This window comes from Pimephales promelas, chromosome 4, assembly GCF_988280905.1.
Source record: "Pimephales promelas chromosome 4, fPimPro1.hap1.1, whole genome shotgun sequence".
Lineage (NCBI taxonomy): Eukaryota > Metazoa > Chordata > Actinopteri > Cypriniformes > Leuciscidae > Pimephales > Pimephales promelas.
Window position 1 is genome coordinate 7,262,473 of NC_142772.1, and position 23,710 is coordinate 7,286,182.

General features: G+C 38.6%; 1 protein-coding gene across 1 annotated transcript in view; it reads right to left on the minus strand.

The window, feature by feature from the left end:
* The window catches only part of tmem132e (transmembrane protein 132E), a 408,394-nt gene extending 395,026 nt beyond the window's left edge, over nucleotides 1-13,368 (minus strand). The window contains exon 1 of the mRNA XM_089129892.1: nucleotides 12,204-13,368. Coding sequence (XP_088986018.1) covers nucleotides 12,204-12,261 — 58 coding nt within the window. The 5' untranslated portion in view covers nucleotides 12,262-13,368. The remainder of the gene's footprint in view (nucleotides 1-12,203) is intronic.
* Between the last annotated feature and the right edge of the window lie 10,342 nt (nucleotides 13,369-23,710).

The window sequence follows — 23,710 nt, forward strand, 5'->3', positions numbered from 1 at the left end:
TACGACCTCAAACTTGCCGTACAGCTCAGGAAATTCCGACACACTACTTGCCTTTTATCCATTTTGATTTCCGTGCTTGTTTGGATTGGATTGGATTCCCGTTTCTATTGGCCGCGCTGGCAAATGTCACAGAGTGCAGCAGCAAAAGTTGAACTATTTTGAACTTTGATCACGGTGTGTGCGCGAGGACGTCAACGGTGCGCACCGATGCGCTTGCGCTTTGGTCGACGCAGCAACAAAGCATTTTCGTGCAGCGCAAGCCATTGAAATGAATGGGTTTCATAGCGCTTCGCATTCCGCGTCCTGTGTGAAAGGCTCTTTACATTTATTTACTTAATAATTTTTAAAAGAGCAAAGGGTTTACTATTTTTTTAAGTAAGTGAACTGAGCATGTTTTAGCAAATTGCTAACATGTTCCTGCCATGCGTTAGCTTGTTAAGTGTTATTGTAGAGACAAAAAAAATATTGTAAAAGTCAGAGGTTTGGAACGGCATACGAGTAAAAAATGACAGTTTTCATTTTGGGGTTAATAAAGCTGTTGTAATGAACAATCAAAATTGAATATCTGGTTGCCATTCATGAACATGGCAGCACATCAAGGTAGTATGAAAACAAGATTGTCTGTTCACTGATCTCAGCGCCAAGCAGACTGGTAGTTTTGCCAGGCTTTCCGGCAGAGCTTGGAAGAACAGGAAGAAACATACGGCTGTCAGTGACACTCTGATATGTCAACATATGATGGCTGAAACTGAAAACAAACACCCAGCCGCAGTGCTAGCTTTGCTGTACAAGCCAACTGGAGAGGTGCATCAACAACAAACATGTTCTACATCTTTTTGGGAGGTGGAAAAAACAGCAGGGTCACACTTTTACACGACCGTCATAGAGAAGAGAACCATGTTGAGGCACCACTGAGGTCTCCAGGGAAGACTATCATTGTTGTACTGAGAGGCAACTTCTACTGTCTTCAAAACAGTGACAGAATGAGCACAGATTTTGGGTTTTATGGCTCTATTACTCCTCTAGACACAAAAAATACTGTATTGTAAAATAGACTTAAGGCTTTTGATATCATAATAACTGACAGCACTTTGAATACTGTTGACTTTCAATGACTTCAGCAGGTGCAAATATACTCTGATCATATCTACAGACAGTGGATCACTCTTTCTCATACAGTAGTTAAGACTTTTAATGTCTATCCAGAATGATGGCTACGAGATATGGCATGTGACCAGCAACCATTCTTGTCGGAATATAGGGAACATCATAGTCAACTTCAAACTGACTCAGGAGGGATTTATCTGAGGTGATGTGACAAGCAGATTGGAAAAAGTCTTGGGTATGTAAAAATGTTTCTCAAACCTTCCCACGGTCATCTTTGTCCATGATTATGGTTTGACGGAAACACGTTGGTTGTCATGAACGGAAGTGTCGTTCTTTTGTTGAGATGAGGCAGTACATGCAGAACCTGTGAGGGAACCTAATAAGGGTTAAGAATACAGAAGGAAAAAAGAGCTTATTGCCTTAATGAAGAAACTAGCTTGTGCAGGATCACACACCGACTGTGCTGTCCTCGTAATCTTTAATTCAGATCTCTGGCAGACATCTGTGAGGTTCTTCCAGAGGTAAAGATGCAGTTGTGGAAGGATCCGGCCATATTGTGCAACTGCATGTCCTGTGAACAGCTTATACTGTCTAATAAAGCTCTATATATAATGGCCTGTAAACTTTACTCATTCCTCGGTTTTAGTTCACCCCAGGGCCTGAAGAGAATAATGGCCGATTATCTCAACTCAATCAATCGGAATCCCTCCAAAAAAAAGAAAGTACAGCACACTTTTATTTATGCCTACTTACCTAGCAATATAAATATGCTCTTACTTTAAATGTGACACATAATATAAGTATTTCCCTGCTCCTGAATAAATAAATTCACAAATACATTCACAATGCAAAGCTCCTTCCCCAGTCCAGAACATTAAAGAAACTCAAGCAGCAAAATTGGGTCACTCAGAAAGTCTAAGCTTAAGATGTCACATCCATGAGAAAATTAGCATCACCAACCATATTAATGCATTTACAGCAATATTTCTAGAGCTGTCACAATATCAGATTGCTAACAATAACAATATTATCGCAATGTTCATGGATATCTAATTATAAATGGGTCATTGACTATAGAGGCACAGCAGCTGTGCAGTGTAGCGTTTAATTCAAAGTGAGGAAATCTAAACTTTTTTTGAGCAAGGAACCTTGACTAACATTATATAATGCATAATCAAAACTATGTGGACGCCTCCCTGAAACAGGTTATAAACAGGCTATTTTGGCTACACCTGTTACTTGAAGGTGCAAAAAAAAAAAAACTCAACAAAATTCATACACTTAATTTGATGAACCTTCTTCTCGGCCACTAAAGGTGCTGTATGTAATATTTTGACTGTACTAACACATACCATAATATGTTTGCAGATATTTAGGGAACATGCTAAGTTTACGTACCTTTTTCTCTTAAAAACAATGCTACAGCCAGTTATTTTTAAATGTGCGTTCCACTTCATAATGTCTATTTTTGTTTTGGTCTCTGTGATCCCGCCCACTGCCAATTTACCCAATAGATTGACACCACAGGTTGTCCGCTGGCAGAAAACAGAGTAAACTGGGTCAGAGATCGCAGATCTGACCTAAAAAGCATCGGCATCCATCTAAAAATCTCTATGAACGGGAGCATATTGTAACGCAGTTAAATCAACTTACGTAAGTTCTCCTTGCCTTCCATTCTCATTTGCGCTTGCTCCTCTTGCGTGTTCCCAATCTGGCAACCCACGTGAGAGTGAGTCTGAGGAGAAGGGGGCGGGGGAAACAACTTTCTACAATATTTTGAATTTGGACTGAAGCACTTGAACCGCCAGGTGTCAATAATACATCCTGCACCTTTAATAAAGTACATTCTGCAAAGTATGCATGTGCGTAGAATACAAAATGAACACATATGATCCACCATGTTGGCACAACATACTATTTAGTTGACGTACTGCTTCGACAAGTACAATGTGCTGTAAGCCTTCTGTTCCAACCTCCCAAAAATGACACAGTGCACAAAACAAGGTCCATAAAGGAAGATTTACCAAGTAAGGGGTGTAAGAATTGGATTGACCTCCACAAATCCCAGATCTGAACACCTTTAGGATGAATTACCCCCGTCACCCAACATCAGCTGATGCTTAGTTGCATATGAATGGAAGAAAATCCCCACAGCCATGTTCCAACTAGGGGTAACCCTTGCTTTAGGAGTAAAATAAGACTGCGCGATATATGGGACGGGGGATGGCACGACGACCACGACGACAACATCATGATATATGCTTAGTGCAAGTTTGAAATTGCACAGGTTAATTAATTACGGATATATTTGTGCTACCGGTTTCACTGAAGTGCGTCAATTGCACGCATGTAGTTCATAATACAGTGTTTTTAGAGTTCCAGAACGGCTTGGTTCATCGACTGTGAATGAAGATGCTTGAGGCGATGAGACACTGAGATGCTCATGTGTAAACCAACATACAGTGCCAAATTAAGAATGAAATATATGTATAGTAATTTTACAATAAAAAACAAATTACAGTACAATAGTTTTACAGTAATGTTTAATAATAATCACAATAAAATCATAATTATTATTATCTTATAGTCATACTGAATTGGTCAAAAAGTGCAAATGTGGCCTATAAAAACTGAAGTGGAAAGTTGGTGTTTTTTCCCCTCACTTTATGGTTTGAGCTGGTTCTTGTAAAGAGTAAATCCAATCATGAACACCCACTTTTTAAAAGTGTTCCACACTTCAAAAAGTCCAGGGTAAAAAGTTTGGCTCCTTTTTCTTTTAGTAAGATGCACTCCCTGACAAAATCACCCCAAATGAAATAAAAGCTGATTTAAGCGTCAGTGCAAGTAACAAAACAGTATGCTACGGTTTTTAAACAACATTCAGCAGGCACATACGAATGTGGCATACTTTTGGCCTGCAAAAATGTATATTATGACCCTGTTTAATACTTTATTTCAACCGTTGCATAATATTACACAGTGACAGTCATTCAGTCAACCCACACACATTTCCCCCTCAGTGTGGCTCTGCACTCACAGTTTGAGGTTACTGTGCTACTGTCACTGGTTGAGGATTTTTTTAAAAGCACCCAAGCAGCAGCACAAGAGCCCAGCAGAAAGACTAATGAGTCACGCTGAGACAACACTGACCCAGTCAGCCCTCGTCGCCATCATCACCTCTTCTGCCACAGGTGTCCTTCAATTAGGAAAAGTAATGACGATGCAGGCCAGACAGTGTCTTTACCACCCACATCAGCCTGACTCTGCTGATTTAAATATCTGGACTGCAGACTCAACCAATTTGCTGTTCTAATCATTCCACCTGGGCTTACTTTGGGTTGTGAAATCCTCATGCCAAGCACAAGTCTTCAGTGCAGAATAAGGAGTAAGAAATATCACAACTGAAGTAAGGAAAAAAGAAAGCAAGCAAAGCTTAAAGGCTGAGGGGCCATCTATGGAGGGAGGGAGGGAGGGAGGGAAGCGGCCACGGATATGGAGGAAGAGAGGAGGGGGGGAGGCAAACAAGACCACGTGAGGAGCCAAGAAATGCTGGAGGGCAAAAATCTGGCCATATTTCTTCAGCTTCCACTGTAGTGATCACAGGCAAGATGTCCAGTGTGGACGCTGACAACGTTTAGACTTCACAATGCTATGTTGATGACCTTATCAGAATTAGTTTAGTCATTAAGGGGGGGATGAATATGTTCTTGCCACTGACAGTTAAAACAAGCAACTGTTTTTGCATTACAGCAGGCAGAAAATAAATAATCAGTTTTTTTTGTTTGTTTTTTTTTTTTCTCACATACAGGTGAGGACTAGGATCAAAATCACAGGAAGGCCACAGCTTGACAAAATCATACATAAAAATAATATTATTAATATTATTGTTATGCATAATGAATCTGTGCCTTTTTAGTAAGGTAAAGACAATCAAAGTAATACTCCAAGGCACTCCAATTGTGTATACTAAAGTTAAAAAGCCTTTATTAGATCATGGCTTTTATCCATGACACACCCTGACGAAGGCATAAGCCGTAACGCGTAGGTGTATCTGTCACCAATTACATGGATAAAAGCCATGATCTAATAAAGGCTTTTTAACTTTTGTATACACAATTCGGGTGCCTTGGAGTGTCACTTTGATTTCGAGCATAATTATCCAAGCAACCAAAGAGCACCGAGATTTTACACACTGTGCAGCACTTCAATTGCATTTTCTGCTGTGATGTGATAGTAAAGACATTTATAATGTAATGTTACATACAATTTCCAAAGCATGGTTTCCAACTGCAGCCTAGGTGTGTGTGTCGGGGGGATGTGTGTTCATGTTTGTATTACATTGTGTGGACCAAATGTCCCCACAAGTATAGTAAAACCTGAAATCACCTAAAGTGTGTGCGTGTGTGTCTGTCAGCAGTCTAAAGTAGAGCCTGACCGATAAAGGATTTTGAAGGCCAATACCGATACAAATATTTTGGGGTTTTAAAATCCGATATTCCGATATATCGGCCGATAATTTAATTATTGATTGATTTTAAACTGGACATGATAGTCACAAATTTTGTCATGCTTATTTGAGTTAAGAGAACTGATGGGGATGTTCTTTTAATTGTCATTCAAACAATGTATTGTGACCAACTCAACGAGTGTTGCCAACAGGAACGGTGTAGAGTGCCCTCTGGTGGACAAACTATACAACTCCAACACTCATGACATGGTTCAAGCGTATTTCGTCCATTTTTATATTATTTTTGAAATATTCATTTATCGGCCATAATAACTGCCGATACCGATAGTTTGGAAAATGCCTAATATCGGCCGATAATATCGGTCTGCCGATATATCGGTCTGGCTCTAGTCTAAAGATGTGTAAAACTGCATAGATGTGAAAAATATAACATTTAAATTGAGTAATTAAATTGACTGAATTACCTCAAAATGTACAATGCCACATTAATTATTATATAATATTGAAATAATCAAAAACATTTAATTATTAATTTCTTCGGTGCTCTCATACATCTAGTGTAAACCAGTCCTGCCCACCGATAGCCACGCAAACACATCCATTTAAGCGCCACTGCAAAGTCTGTTCCTGTTGGCACATGCTAAGCCTTTGAAAGTGGGTGCGATAATGATAATTCTACTCGAAAAGGCAAGAGGCATTTTCCCAGCTAATCTATTTGTTTCTGTCCTAGCAAATGCTCCTAGTTGGCTAATTAATAGCCTCACAGAGATTTTTCAGACTAACAAAATATGCTCCATCTACTTAATTTTCCTGCAGCTACAGACAATTTCCTTATTAATAAGCATTCCCTTTGTCAAGACACTAATCCTGTGCAGCTGGCAGGCATACAACAACGGGCAAGAAACAAGAGTGGGAAATACAGGTTACAGTCTCCTGAGTCAGCCCTTTAATCAAAACTGCAGTCTTATTAAAGCAAGAGCATGATACAGCCAGCCGTTCCCAAAAAAGAAAAAACACAGGCTGAAAACAAAATGTAGGGATGGCGCAAATGTCGTCCGTTTGTGATTTTTCCTCATCCCTGCTGTCTGGGAGAGGTTTCTGGTCATGATTCTCAGAGCTATCGCTATATGATGACTGTATATGATGACAGTGAAGGATGTAAGTGATGAATGGACACAGTAGGTACCAAACTAAAGAGTCGGGAGGATACAAGTAGTGTCTCTTTCCCTGATTGGTTGACAGATGGGTCAGGCGGGTTGCCTGGGGAGAGGCAATTTATCTCACATGACAAAGGGTCAACTTCAAACTCAAAGGGATGTTTTAACGATGGTAAAGTACAAGCCATCTCATGCTATTAGGCCCACCATCTGAAGAAATAAAAGAACATTTTAAAGGATGTTGCTATCCTGGCGCAGTTGTTGCTCACAGTGCTTGTGATTGGAGGAGATGTTTCTTTCAAAGGGCAGTGTGCCGTGAATGTAAACAAGTTGCGTGCTTTCAGAAGAAAGGCCAAAGTGCCTTCAGGGCCATTGCGGGAGGTCTTCAGTCATCCCATATCTGTAGAAACCACCACTTCACAAACCTGTCTTTTACTCCAACTCAAGGAACGACGTATTGTCGTGTCGCTGTTGGTGCCAGCTAATGCTATTACTGCATTAATCAATGATTTGACATGCTGCGCCACAGATTATAGTGGGTGTACGTGTAAGCCAAGAGATGATGAAATTAAATATTCTTTTACCAGGACAGCCAAAAATAACTATTCTACAAAAACATCCTGCTTCAATTTAAAACATTTTACTTTTTTTTTTCATGTCCGTTCCGGTTCAAACCGACCTTATTCTGTAGGTAATTAGGTTGCTTGAGTTTACAAATGTCACACAGACCTAAATCCCATTAAGAAATCTCATTAGTACCTGGTGAACCTGTGCAAATTCTGTCAAGTTTGTCAAGGACTACACATGAAGCAGTAGATCAGGGCCAATTGATAACGAACGGGCACTATCCTCGCATTCCTAAAGGAGTGTTCTAGTGCTCCGGCATTCCAAAAACTGGCAAAAGGTGGGCACACCTAAATTTTGCACATATCTAAATCTTTCAAACCCACCAAAAAGGAACGGGAGACCGATAACTGTTTCTAAAATACATCTGTTCAAAGAAATGACTGGCAATTATCTCCCAGGATTTATACACCTGCTGTGACTTAGCCCAGTTGCACAGTTCCAGACTAAATGCAAGTTCCACACTAAAGCCTGGAACACACTAAGCCGACGCCGATGAACTAGCGCTGATGAAAGCCGAATGTATTGTCGCCTCACGTCGTGGTGCAAAGCTGCACTTGAAAACACCGAGAGAACTACTGCCGACTGTCAGTTAGAATGTGCGTTCTGCGCCTGCATGTAAATTAGGGCTGGCTGGGTATCGATTCACATTTCATTTTCGATTCGATTTCGATTCACAAGCTCTCAGTTCGATTCGATTTCGATTCTCGATTCAATTTTCGATTTCGATTCTCGATTCCTGATTTGATTCTCAATTCGACTAAAATGAAGATGTAATACAAATCCTATATTTATAAAAAAAAACGGTGGACATAAGTTTACTAGTGGTTAATTAATATAAGGAAATTAAGAGCCATAAACCTGTATGCAGCATCGACGATTCCGTTTTTTAATTCGAAGTTCGAGATTGTGAATTCATTTTGATCGATATCGATTTACAATCGAAATCGTGACACCCTTATTCAATATTAGTTCAATTTAACTAATGTAGTTAAAGGGATAGTTCATTTTGAAATTATTTTTTTGGCATGTTTTAGCTTACCTCAAGGGCATCCAAGATGTAGGTGTCTTTGTTTGCACAGTATTTTCAATTTTGATATTTTTAGGCTCGTTTCATGTCTTAGCCCATCAGTGTGTACTTACCTTTACGAGTCATTAAATTATGTTTAATATGGACTTCTCGTTGAGGTGGACCCCATATACCTCCAAATACGTATATGACTGACAGACAGGAACGGTTTGACCTAAAATTATCAAAATTGAAAATACTGTGGAAACAAAGACACCTACATCTTGGATGCCCTTGAGGTAGGCTAAAACATATCAAAAATCAATTTCAAAGTGAACTATCCCTTTAACTAACATACTGTATCCATACTGTAAAGTGTTACCAGAAAAACAAAAAACTTTGGATTTAAATGACATGAGAGTGAATCATTTATGAAAGATTTTGACATTATCCCATTAAATTTTGCAAATGCAGCACCCAAGAGGACACAACTGAGACTTTTTCTTTGTTCTGCTCACATGATAAAACTTCTTAAACATCTAAGACCATGAAAGATGATTTAGGATTCAATTAGAAGAGTTGTCGAAAATAATTTCAGGTTTGTTTTTCATAAGGATGAGTACTAGTAGCATCGCTCCACCGATGCTACTTCCCAGGCCTACTAAATAAAACAAGAGTACAAAACAAAGCTATTTCTTTCCAGATGATTTGGTTTCACGAGGAAGCCGCTCTGAAACCGAACCAGGGCTTTCCGCACAGGTGCAACCCTGTGGATTAACAAACAGGACATTCCTAGAGAGCTCACAGCACGTCTCAGGTTTGTTGATGTTTTCCTTGATCTTAATGCCTGGTTCCTGTCAGTCACACTGTAACTGGAAGCGGGGGAGACACACTTGCGCTGGCCCAATTTATTGCCCAAGTACATCAGTATCAACCGCAGATGAAGGCTGTCTGGATTACAGATGCAAACGCATGACTGAATGGCATTGTTGTCAAAACATGCGCGATTGTATTGGACAGTGCCTGACAGATGACATAATGAGCACGTCTGACCTTCCATTGCTCCTGCCTTCTATATGTTCAAGGTATGAATCACGGAAGAGTAAAATGCGCAAGCAAGTTGAACAAAATTGAAATCAACTAACAATTCCCATGGCATAACTCATTACTTAAAAATCAAAACATTTCTACAAACGAAACTCCCTCTTTCTAGTGTTCCTCGTATCCAAGTTTCTGTCGAATACCATAGATTACAGTCAAGTCACATAACGAACCCTCAGGACTTTGATGAATCCCAAATGATGTTGCCTTTGTTCTTAGGGTTTCATGAAAGGAAAATAAGGGATGGGATCAGACCTCAAAGGGATATTTCAAAGAAATATCTCTTCCGTACTGATGACTGTCAATGTAATAATCTTAGTCACACTATGATGCCATAATATGGTTCTGACTCTAAAATAATAACCTATAATTATGTGCCACCCTAGGTGTATGACTTTATTCTTTCAGCCAAACACAATCAGAGTTATATTAAAAATATCCTGGCTCTTCCGTAAAATGGGAGTGAATGGTACCTCTTTTTTAAGCCCAATTAAACTGCATCCATCATATAATCCATATGGCTCCAAGGGTTCATAAAGCAAGGATGTGATTATGCGAGTAGACCCAGCGTAAAGCTTTTTTTTACCTTTGAAACACCCAAATCATTTACTGCATGAACTTCTACTAATACAAAACAGGACGTCTTAACTTATCTTTGGGGGAAATGTAAGGGTGATAACTGTTCTGTAAAGAAAACAACTGTGTTTCCAATACCGATCAATCTCATTCAGTAAATAAAATACCACTCAAACTTCTACAATAGGAATAGGCAACATAAAAAGGCTTTTGTGTTTTGGGAAACTGCACATCATAGTCTGGCTACACAGACAAAACAACCTAAGAATCATTTATGAATTTTATTAGAAAAATGAAGACTACACAATCTGCATGATGAACAAATTATAACTGGGATAAACTGTACACAGAAAGGGAGACGAGAAGGTGACTGACCAATCGAGCTTTGCGTGCTCTTTATATGCATAAATGGCCTTTTGCGTATAAATGATTTACGTGCATACAATTTAGCACCATACTAGGCTACATTTTGTTTGCGTGCATTACATATGAAACAAAATATACATAGCCAATAGGGACGATACCCTCGTGTCATGATTCGATATATATCACGATACGATATTATTGCGATACTCCAAGACATGATAAAAGGTTAACAAAAAAATTAACTGTTGATTAATGTAAAATTTGATATTACATTGTTGGTGTAAATGAATAGGCTTGGACTTGATCCTGGAAACCCAATGCACAGGACAATAGTTACAGCAGAATAAATATATTCATGATTCTCAAGCTGAAAACACTGAATTATTATAGACGAATATGCTTACTTTAATATAGTGGTAACTTGAATCAGGACCCACAAATATTCCCTCATTGCATTATTATACATTATATTCAACATTATATAGTAGTTTAATGTAGCAATGACAAAGAAACTCTGTGTTGCGTTCAATCCAAGATGGCGGAGCTGCAGCTCTGCTCATGGGTGCGTTTATTGCAATGGAATGTTCTATTGAGTTTTGCCTATGTGACCTATGACCCAACATATGATGTATTGACAAACAGAGGATAAAGCAAAACAAAATACCAATCACAATAAAACTCTAAAATGAGATTTTTTTATGAGAAATGTCATAGGAGCTTGAGCTATGTATTGTGTTGGGCTAGAGGTCACTCTTCCTCCAGAACTCATGAACGCGCGGATGGACATTACCGGAAGCTAGTAGAGTTTGTAAAGTTATAATTATGTTTTTTTTCTTACAAAAATGCATCACTTTGCTTCAGAAGGCATTTGTTAACCCCCTGGAGCCATGTGGATTAATTTTATGATGGGATGCACTTTTTAGGCTTCAAAAAGCAAGGTACCATTCACTACTATTATACTCCCACTCCTCATATTATTAATATACGAAATGTGTGAGGCTGAAAGAAAAGGGCTGTATACACATAGGGAATCATGAAAGTAATGCAGGGTTAATTCACCAAAAAATCAAAATGATCCCATATTTTTTTCACCATTGAGCCATCCTAGCCTGAGAAAATTATGGGATCATTTTTGATTTTTTGGTGAATTAACCCCCTTACTTCCATGATTCCCTAATTGTTATATCTTAGAATACCTAAAGTTATAGATTTGGGTTCAAGCCTGTGTAGGCTACTTTTCAAGTCACTCAACACCACATATTTTGTTTTGACTACTTTGGGGGGTTAGTCTTAAATAGACTCCCCATTCCCTAATTCATAACCTTCTTTTACATCATCACAACACTAGAATAAGAAAAAGTTATTTTCACAGAGCAGGCACAAAAACTGATTTCGCATTGTTGTTGTTTTTTTGTTTTGTTTTTTTAAAGGGGATTTTTTTGTCACGACTGGCCTCAAGCTTTAGTCGTGCTCCCACCTTGCGGGCAGTTGCTATGCTTGAATAATAAGTGTATGTTGTGTTAAAAAACAAAACATAAAGCATTATATGAAGTAAAAAAGGCGCACTTGAAGCTTACGTTGCCCACCAAGGCTGGAGACAGCAACAAAACAACAACTTGAAGCATTAAAATCGGTTTAATCTCAGCTCTGCGCTTTAGTGTATGTGTGTTGAATGACCAATTAAGACTTCCAAAAACCCACTGCATCCCAACATACAGGATAAAATACGCTGCAGTCATTCACAACACCCACATATCATGAATAGGCTATTTAAAAAAAACGTAAGCAGACTTACCATCTGAAATGAACATATACAGCAACAGAGTTTCCATCCAAGAGCGTAAAACGGACATCGTAGTTTTTCCACGAATAAATCCCGTTTGTGATGATAAACAACAGCGCTCCTCCAAAATATCTCCCGACCGACGTCTACAGTCCAGCGACGAATTCCCAGCGAGAATCTGTTGGATTGTGATGCTGGTGAACTTTATCTAGGGCTATCACGTCCATTCTACCAGACCAGTAGGAGTTAAATAAAAAAAGACCGTGTCAACCAGCGACAGACAGAAAGCCCAATATCATGTATGGTGAAGAGCTTTCGACAGAGAGAGAAAAGTTACAGGTATCCGGCTCAGGTGTCTCGATTCCCACGCGTATCTCTCTCTCTCTCAGTAATCCACACGGCACGGGATATTGTCGTTTTCGTCCATCCAGAGATTTTAATTCAAACTCTAATCCCGTGAAAGCATGAAACGCCTCACAACAGCACAATGCCAGTGTCGTCCACGCGCTTGTTAGTTTAATAATCTACAAAAGCATCAAGCAAACAACTAGCACTACACGACGCGTGTTGGATGGCAATATAGAATTTCCTATAGTAACCTTGACATCAAATTGTATGGATGAGATCCGAATTTTCGATGTAGGCTATATTTAACCTGAAGTTATGCGATGTTGAACAAGCTCGTCGTCCAACGATGGATGGAAATAAACGTTTACTTGTCCGCTCCGATGAAAAAAAAAAGTGTTTTCTTCCTGGATGAAGTCCGAAAGATGACTTGAAATTCTTCTCAGTCCCGCACAACCATTCCCGGTAAACTATTACGATACATATGATAAACCTTTCCGTTGTGATATCACTGTATGAAAACCTATTTTTTCAAAACTCCCGAGGACTTACGAAAAAAATAACGGCTAAATTCTTCTTAACAGTGCAGCGCTCAGGTCTGTAGCTATACTATTTAGAGGTTCGGCTTCGCTGCTGAGCTTCGTCAAAGTAGAGATTTATTCAAGACCAACCCTCCTTAGGTCACACAACTTAACTTTACGTCTCAACACTCGAGCTGTGGCGTTAAGTAACGTTAGGCTTTGCGTTCCGCTGGACTTGTAGTTTGAAGAAGTAGCTGGTGAATCTCTGAACCCTTCAAACCTGTTCGGTTCACAGCAGTCACGTGACACGAGTCTTTACAATCAGACCGCTCTGACGTTTCCATGCGTCCGTCAAGTGAATATATTTCACGAAAGCATGACAGGGTCACATTTCATCCCAAGATCAAAAGAAATAAGATGAGACGATGATCAACTCAAAGTTCAGCTCAGGATTACCATAAGAGAAATGCTTTTCTTCAGAGATGTTTGTGATCCCAATATTTCTCAATGGATTTGTTCACATAATTCTTAGGAGAGACCATGGCTTTTTTTGTGCTATATTACTTTGATACAATATTTGCATATATGTCTGCACACAAATAAGATTCGGCCAAGTTTATAAAATCTATTAATTATCTCTTAGAAAAAAAAGGTAGCAAATGCTGTCACTAGAAATGTACCCTTTAAAAAGATACACATTTGTACCTTACTTACTCCTTAAGGGTGCATATTAATACCTTAAATATTAGTACCATCCGAAGGGGTATCACACCATTTAACTTTACAGCATTTGTACTTTTTTTTTTCGGAGTGTGTAGCTAAATATGATGCTGGTAGCATTAATGGAAAATAAATTTTAAATATTGTCACGATCAAAACTTATTTTAAACAGTTTATCTGAAAAGGAAAAAATATGTATAGTATATATATAGCCTATATAGCAAACATTTTAATTAAATAAAAAAACAGGAAAATTTAAGACAGAAATATAAATACATAAAAGAAAGTCTAATATCTATCAACATTACAGGCGGTGTCTGTTTTAGTTAATAATAATCATTTTTATAATAATTATTATTATTACAGTTAGTAAAGGTGCACAGTAAACAGAGGAGACACTAAAACGCTGTTCTGGGTGTTTTGTGGCTTAATGTATTTTGGTTGGAATAAAAACAACAATGTTATTACGACAATTTTTAATTTTAAAACAAAATATCTTAATGAACAACATATTACCAAGAAGTGTGTGCAGTACACAATTGAAAATTTCATAAGTAGGCTAACTCTATTTCATAAGTTGACGTTGCTTTTGAGGTGTCACACGACAGTGACATCTCCTGGCGGGCCACATTATTAGGGTCGTGTATAGCCTACATCATATATAACAGCTTGTCAGGTTCAAATGGCAGGACAATCCTAAATAAACACCATTGCCATGATTTTTGTTACTTTGATTATATAAATCCTGATAGACCTTTCATTCTTTTAAACAATATTTTTTCCTGATTGTAGGGAACACACCCCGACAGCTGGTTTTATTTGTGTTCATTTTGGAAAGTTTAATGGCATAATAAATAAACACACTGCTTTAATGGCTAGAGCATTTCACTTCAGCAATTTGCATATGATTTGTGCGTATGCATAATACAAATAACATAATGCACATCACATTTTCATATGTACAGACTATAAAAGAAAAAAAATAGAATGCTGTTTGACAGTGCATAATATAGCTGTTGTAATAAAACAATTCTCATTTTCTTCCACTGAGAGTAGCATGCTAAATGTACACTCGCACATTCATTTCGCAGTTTATGATACGGAAAACATATTAAGATTTCTTAATTTTAACCATTTATTGCTCGGAAGTGCTTTTGCGCCCAGTGTCCCGTGATGTTTTGTTTTATGTACTACTGATGGCTTTGTGTACAATGTGAGACTGCACACAGAAGGATATTGGTTACTTGTGCAATAGGGATAATCTTCCTATACAACACGGTCCCCTTGTAGTACACACTGGAACCTCATGGTAATGGCCCTAGGACTGGATTTTAGAGTACTTATGTTGATTCATATCTCAGATATTACCTTTGTTAGACCTTAGCCATTTAGATCTGGTTACACCATAACATGAGCATCCTTCTTCTGCTTGTGTTGCCACAGATGGACGTCATTTTAGAAACTTGAAATAGTTTGTTAAAGGTAACATGTAGGTGGCCTTAAACACTTTCCTTGCAGAGACATTATAGTGTAATGTATTAAAAGAGCCAAGCAAAAGTGTGCCAAGCTGTCAGCATCAGTTCTAGCAACATTTAACATACAGTATCACTGTGCCACTGACTATTTTTTATTGCTTTGATTTCTGTTTAAAAGAAAAGTGGCACTGCAGCTTTGTTTTGATTCATTAAAATGTTCCTGTTCAGTCTCTTCTTCAAGCTCACACACATAATTGCATCATATTTATTTGGTGGAAGAGCATTTTAAGAAGAATTCTGACCTCTAAATGTGACATATTTTGCCCTTTTACAAAGTCTTGGTTTTGTTTTGTGGCTTACTGGAATATATCTAATGGTTGAATGGTCAAAGAACACCTTATTTTTTTACATATTTGAAATTGTTGCAGCACCTTTCTTCCCTACAGAGCCCAGCACAAAAAAAAAAAAAAAAAAAAATATTAGGCTAAATTGTGCGCACGATTTACTATTTCGTCCCTCGATTTGTAAATCAGCAAATCTTCCACACAATTTAGCAAATCGAGCGTACGAAATGGTAAATCGTGTGCAAGATTTAGTAAATTGAGGAAACGAGTTAATAAATCGTGCACACGGCTCCATACTTCCGAGTCATTAACGCTCTGGCTAGTTCCAGCTTCTATGAAGCCCCTCCTTCCGAAAAGCATCATGTGTTCTGACTGGTCAACTGGACCAATGTGTTTTGATTGCTCAGCTGCTTCCAACGCATTTTAGAAATGCCACGCCCCATTCCATAACCTTACAATAACACTACTAATGCACCTCAACCAGGCCTCTTTTTTTGCATTTGGGGAGAATTATTTAAATGAGGAATACTGCGATGTGTACAATCTTTTAAAGGGATACTCCACTTTTTTTTTTTTTTGGAAATATGCTCATTTTACAACTCCCCCAGAGTTAAACTGTTGTGTTTTACCTTTTTTGAATCCATTTAGCCGATCTCCAGTTTTGGCGGTACCACTTTTAGCATAGCATACATCATTGAAGTGCACAAGACCATTAGCATTTCTCCCAAAAAAATTACCAAAGTGTTTCGATATTACGCAGGAATGAGAGTATAGTTCATAGTCATATCAGCCTAGAAAAATGCAACTTTATATATTCCATCTGTCTTAGTGCACGATGTAACTATAGAAGAGTCAAGTTTTAAATAGGAAAAATATTACCCACGGTTGCTAGGGTGCTGTAACTGGTTGCTATGGTGTGGCTATGAAGATTTTAGGCCATTACTTATTGGGTGCTTGATAAAATAAATCCTCCTAGGGAGAGAGAGAGGTATAGTCTAATGGCGCAGAAATATGGTAATGCCCTTTTTTGCATATTCCCGAGGGAGGGTTGATGCAAATGTATGGGTTAGTTACGTCTAAAATCCGTTGCAGTCCCATTCGAGTCGTTGTTTTAGGCATTAAACTTCCTGATTTTTAAAAGACGATATCTCTGCTTACATTGAACTTTCAGCGCTGCAACTTTGCAGATACTGTTCATGCACCAACAGCAACATTGCACACTATTTAAAATGAAAAAAGTTCAATCGCAATCAACACCCCCTTTTATACACCACTGAACACATAGCTATAAATCTTATATTGCATTTCTGTCAATATAGATCCTCAGAACAAATGTCTATAATCAAGGCATTTCAGGGAGTTTAGAAATAGTGTGCAACATCTTGTAAATGTACAAAAATGTGAATATAATAGTCATTTACTCTCTGAATGAGGTTCATAAATCACATCTGATCAATCATTTAAAACATATTTTCTCTCTCATTTCGTTTATTTGTGCTGAGAATGTTAAAGATTACAATCATTCAAGAGATTTGGCATGAATTACTGTAGAAGAAAAATGTATGAAATAGTCTATTGGGTGTCCTGCTGATCAGCACAAGCATCTATTAATAATCGCAAGTGTTGGAAATCTAACCTGATTGAGGATGAATCATACAGTGACTGAGATTTTTTTAAAATTATTTCTTGCATAAGCTGTCAAAAAATTAAGTAATGCTTTTTTTTTTTTACAATTCCCGAGCAAAATAAATTATGAAACATTAAAAAAAAGAAGCTTTTGGCAAGATTCGACTAAAAGCTCTTGTACGCAAGCATGTATTCTGAAAGACAGCAAATATTGTTTCAGTTAGCATAGCATTTTAGGTCAAAAGATATAAACACTAAAGTAATGTTTTATGCATATGCTTAGCCCACATCACATCCTTCTTGTCTTCAATGTAGGCTGCAATTGCCCCAGGACCCAAATTCTGTTTTTGCTCTTGAATAATATTAGTTTCGCATATGTGTATAAGACGTAGCATTTTCTCTCACTCAGCAGCTTCCAAAAATAATTTGTAGAACTCAGTCAGTGGATCCTATTTATATAGTTACCAGAATTGTTTGTAGCTTCCACCTACTTTTGATGCTGGACATAAAAATCAAGTTCAAGTTCAAAATGGTGCACAACGTTAATTTGCTATGGTTTCCGGGTTGAACGCCATGTTTCCTGGAAACGGCATGCACCAGCGTGCAACGGGGTTTGAGATACGTTTTCTGTTTGGTGGGTGTGTCAGAACTACAGTCCAATCAGCAGCAACATAAAGCATGTGGCATTAAAGTGAACTGCACAATGGGTTCAAGGAAAGTAATGTGTTTGATGCAGCTCGGTAGACGCAACAACTGAGGATATTAGAAGATGTTGGTGAGTTTTATTGTAAAAATATAGAATATCAATGGGAATTAAATGCTTTCCCTATAAATGAGAAATAAAATACAGGGTATTAAAACAGTATGAACTACAAATAAAGTCAGTATGTGAGTTTAAACCTAAATTAAGTAAGATGCATGCTTCTATTTCAGTTTCCACAAAACCCTTCAAATCGATTGGGATGTTCTCTTGTGATCTGGGCGGCAAGTGCAGTAACTGTAACATCCGGCATATTTTGTACTATTAAACACATATTTTTACTGACTTCAACAGGCTCTAAAAATTCTTCACATAGAACACAAAGAATGGCCTTCTCAACTGATATATACCATTTCTATTATAAAACGTTCGTTTTGTCAGGGCTGAATGATATGGTCATGACATGGTAAAGAAGATCTTCTGAAGTTCAAACTGAGCATAAGAATGGGGAAGAAAGTGTTTTAGTGACTTTGAACATGGCATGGTTCTTGGTGCCAGATGGGCTGGTAACAGCATTTCAGAAACTGCTGATCTACTGGGATTGTAATGCAAAATCATCTCTAGGGTTCACAAAGACACCGGAATAGAGCCCATTGGACTCATCGTGTGACTGTGGAGGCCATTTGAGTATAGTGAACTCATTGTCATGTTCAAGAAACCAGTTTGAGATTTGAGCTTTGTGGCATGGTGCATTATCCTTCTGGACGTAGCCACCAGAAGATGGAATACTGTAGTCATAAAAGGATGGACATGATCAGGAACAATACTCATACCCATAATTGGTACTAAAAGGCCCAAAGTGTGCTGAGGAAATGTACCCAAACCATTACACCACCACCAGCAGCCTGAACCGTTGATACAAGATATGAAGAGTTCAGATGCAAAAGCCTCTAAATGCCATTTGAAATTTTCTTCTAGAATGGTCATTTTTATCAAACTTGTATATTTAAGTTCAGTAATTTCACTTAAATAACAATTAATAGGTAATCTTCATTGCCATTTAAGTGAAATTACTGAACTTAAATATACAGGCTTGATAAAAATGATCATTTTAGAAGAAAATTTCAAATGGCACTTAGAGGCTTTTGCATCTGAACTCTTCATATGATGGATCCATGTTTTCATGGTGTTTACTCCAAATCCTGGCAGAAGAAATTGAGACTCAGACATTTTTCCAATCTTCTGTTGTCCAATTTTAGTGAGCCTGTGTGAAAAGTACCCTCAGTTCCCTGGTCCTACAGGCTGCTGTAGCTTCTGCCTAAAGGTTCGAAGTGTTGTGCGTTCAGAGATGCTCCGGTTGTAATGAGTGGTTATTTGAGTTATTGTTGCCTTTCTATCAGCATGAATCAGTCTGGCCATTCTCCTCTGACCGGCATCAACATGCCATTTTCGCCCACAGAACTGCCGTTCATTGGATATGTTCTCTTTTTTCGGACTAGTTAACTGACACTTTTGACCATGCGTCTCAATCCGACACACATGGCAACCTTTAGCGTCAGTTAGAAGACGCTCATCCTAGGGCGTTATCTAACTGACGCTTTTGGCCATGAGTCTAAATCCGACGCACATGGCAACCTTTAGCGTCAGTTAGATAACGCTCATCCTAGGGCGTCATCTAACTGATGCTTTTGACCATGAGTCTAAATCCGACGCACATGGCAACCTTTAGCGTCAGGTAGATGACGCTCATCCTAGGGCGTTATATAACTGACGCTTTTGACCATGAGTCTAAATCCGACGCACATGGCAACCTTTAGCGTCAGGTAGATGACGCTCATCCTAGGGCGTTATCTAACTGCGTCTAAATCTGTGATCTGACCATGCGTCTAAAACCGACGCACATGGCAACCTTTAGCGTCAGTTAGATGACGCTCATCCTAGGGCGTCATCTAACTGACGCTTTTGACCATGAGTCTAAATCCGACGCACATGGCAACCTTTAGCGTCAGGTAGATGACGCTCATCCTAGGGCGTTATCTAACTGCGTCTAAATCTGTGATCTGACCATGCGTCTTAAACCGACGCACATGGCAACCTTTAGCGTCAGTTAGATGACGCTCATCCTAGGGCGTCATCTAACTGACGCTTTTGACCATGAGTCTAAATCCGACGCACATGGCAACCTTTAGCGTCAGTTAGATGACGCTCATCCTGACCATGCATCTAAATCCGACGCACATGGCAACCTTTAGCGTCAGTTAGAAGACGCTCATCCTAAGGCGTCATCTAACTGACGCTTTTGACCATGTGTCTTAATCCGACGCACCTGGCAACCTTTAACATCAGTTAGATGACGCTCATCCTAGGGCGTTATCTAACTGCGTCTAAATCCGTCTAAAAACGTCTAAATCCGCCGCACATGGCAACCTTTAGTGTCAGTTAGATCAGGGGTTCTCAAACATTTTGGTGCCAGGGACCCCTTTCAGGGGAAAAAAAATTCCAAGGACCCCCCTCATATTTATAACAGTTATTGAGCACAAAGTTAATGTGTGAGCGGCAAATGAAATATTTTTGCACAAAATGAATGGTCTCCACCCAGGGTACTATGCAGGAATTTCTAAATAGCCTACTGAGGTAACGAAAGTGATCTTGCTAGGAATCACTTAGGATCCCTCACTTAGGAATTTTTGATGTTCTTGATCTACACATGTGCATTTTAAGGTGTTTTAAGGCCCCACAATTGGATAAATATAGATTTAGTAGAAGCATGTCAGTCAGTGGCATACATTTTTTTTTTTTTTTGTCAAGATGTCACGAAACACAATCACATATTCCAATCAGGAATGGCCTTAAAAGAGAAATGTTTCAATAATTAGGCCTATTCTGCACACAAATAAAGCCCATAAGCCTATAAATACAATGATAATGGCATTATGTTTAATAGGTGCGTGCGTTGTTAATTTGAGCTACTGTAATTAGCTAAAAAAAACATACAGTATATGTTAAATATATGAATCCATAATGTTAATCTCATGGGCACAGTATGTTTCTATTGACCTGCTTTTTCCTTTGTTAAAGTTGAGCTTGATTAATACTTTGCAAACTGATTGTTTCAGTCGTTTTTTAAAACTTTTATCTAAAACAGCTGTTTAGTTTATGTTAATTAAGGCCTACATCTTATCTCGCACTTTATGACCGTTGACTGAAACGTCGTGCGGGGAACTTTGAGTTCACTCCGACTCAAACATTTTGACATTGACGAGCTATCGTTGTTAGTCTGCTGAAGCACCTCAGACGAGAAGGTCAGTATCATCGCGATGTGCATCCTTGCAACCTCAGTGGGTACGGCCCCGTCACTATGCACTTTTATTTTGATAATGATATGAATGACTTTGATAATGAATGACTTCTAATGTCAAATCTACAGTAGCAGTGCTGACTATTGTGCACGCACGCGAGACGCCGGCGCACAATTACATGGGAATTTTTCCTCAGCAGTGGAAACAGGAATACTCTTATTTATGGTCATAGATAAGACAAGAGTGCATCATCCGAAACGGTAAAGTGTCCATTTTTTTTTTTATTTGTGTATAGGCTACATTATAAATGACTACAAAATGTCATGCCTTTTAAAAATACAGAAAAGAACCGGATGCGGGTTCATGCCGTCTCTCTGTCTCCTTTCTGGCGCACGTCCCGCAAAATCAACAGCAGCGAATAGTCTACTTGACGCACAGAGATAGCTTATCTATCTATAGAAAACTTTAAGTGTCTACTTTGTATTGTTTTATGTTAAATGCTTTATATAAGTTACTTAGGAATAAACAGCATGTTTTCAGATGATAAAGAAAACATGACTCATAGCATGGAAAAAAACGTTAGGTTGTAAATTATTTCGCGGACCCCCTGGCTTTAGCTCGCGGACAGGCATGTACTGGCCATCGGGACTACCGGGACATTCCCGGTGGGCCGCGGTCTGGTTGGGCCGGCGGCCCGGCGCGTTATGTATTTTGTTTTTAAATCATTATTAATTGTAAATATATTCTATCGTAAGTATATTGTTATATTGTCCAATTCTGGGCATGTGTCTCTCTCATGAAGCCGCATGAAGCTGACGCGAGCTGCGAGACTAACTGGGTCTGATGGGCAATCGGAATCAAGTTCAAATCTAGACTTGAAAAGCGGCCGCTTTACAACAACTGCAGTGATGCGATGTGATGATGTGCAACGAAATTCATGTCAAAAGAGTATCTCTAAACGTAAAGGGGGACCGAGAAGCCGAGAGAGAAAAAACGACAAGACAGCGACAATAACTTGAGGCAGATGCCACCAAATGTGTTAAAATAAATGAATTATTTGCTGGACTTTAGTGAAGATGTCAGCAGGGCGCGCCTGACTGCTGAGGTGAGACATTTAGAATGATAGGCTACACGTAGCCTTCTGCATTGTTTTGTTTAAGCATGTTACGATATTCCAGCTGTAATAGGCCTCCACTCACTGATCGATATAAATGACATTTAAAATTCTCAGCTCTCTGGTTCTGTCCATTTTATTACGAAATTCAGACAATACCGTTTTGCCGCTAGAAAATAACGTGACAGGTCGCTTTAGCGCCTCAGTTCAAGTAAACCGATCATCTGTTACTTTTTATTTAAAGATAAGATACAATAGCCTACAACTTATCAAACGGTATATGCCTCATAAATAATATCAATCAGTGCTTTTCAACAACGGAAAGAGATTAATAAAACAGCAGGAGAACAATTATGTCACAGAACGTTACAGTTACCTCAGGAAAGCCATTTAATGACAATAGCACATAGTTGACTTGAAAAATAGCTATAGAAATGAGTATTTTGCATATAAATATGCACATATATATTTTTTTTTTCAATTTGTATCACTGAAAGTGCCTGGCAGAAGCCTTATGTGTCATAGGCTAAATGTGAACAAAAGACAGATAAATAACTCACTGCTCTTGACTAATAGCTTTAACAATGATATATATATATATATATATATATATATATATATATATATATATACTATATACACTATATAAATGATATAGTATAAATGAAATATAGGTATACTATATAAACTATATGAGGTGAAACATCACTGCCAGGACCTACAGGTCCTGGCAGTGATGTTGCACCTCATGAAATATAGTTTATAGTATAGCCTAAGAATATTCTATTAGAATAATAAGCGGCACATAAATTAAGACCAGTTATTTACAATAAAGCCTTATAAAAGCATTTCCATTTTATTTGTTTATTATTTTAATATTTTTTTCTTGGTTCTGATAGTAAATAAAATCTAATCAGTAATTTTACATGCAGATTAATGCACGTATAGATGTGTGTGTGTTTGTGTGTGTGTGTGTGTGTGTGCATAGTGGGCCGGTCTGGATGAAGTGTCCAGGGCTGATTTTTTGTCCCAGTCCAGCCCTGCTCGCGGACCACCAGGGGTCCGCGGACCCCACTTTGAGAACCACTGAGTTAGATGACGGTCATCCTAGGGCGTCATCTAACTGACCCTTTTGACCATGCATCTAAATCCGACGCACATGGCAACCTTTAGCGTCAGTTAGATAACGCTCATCCTAGGGCGTCATCTAACTGACGCTTTTGACCATGAGTCTAAATCCGACGCACATGGCAACCTTTAGCGTCAGGTAGATGACGCTCATCCTAGGGCGTTATCTAACTGCGTCTAAATCTGTGATCTGACCATGCGTCTTAAACCGACGCACATGGCAACCTTTAGCGTCAGTTAGATGACG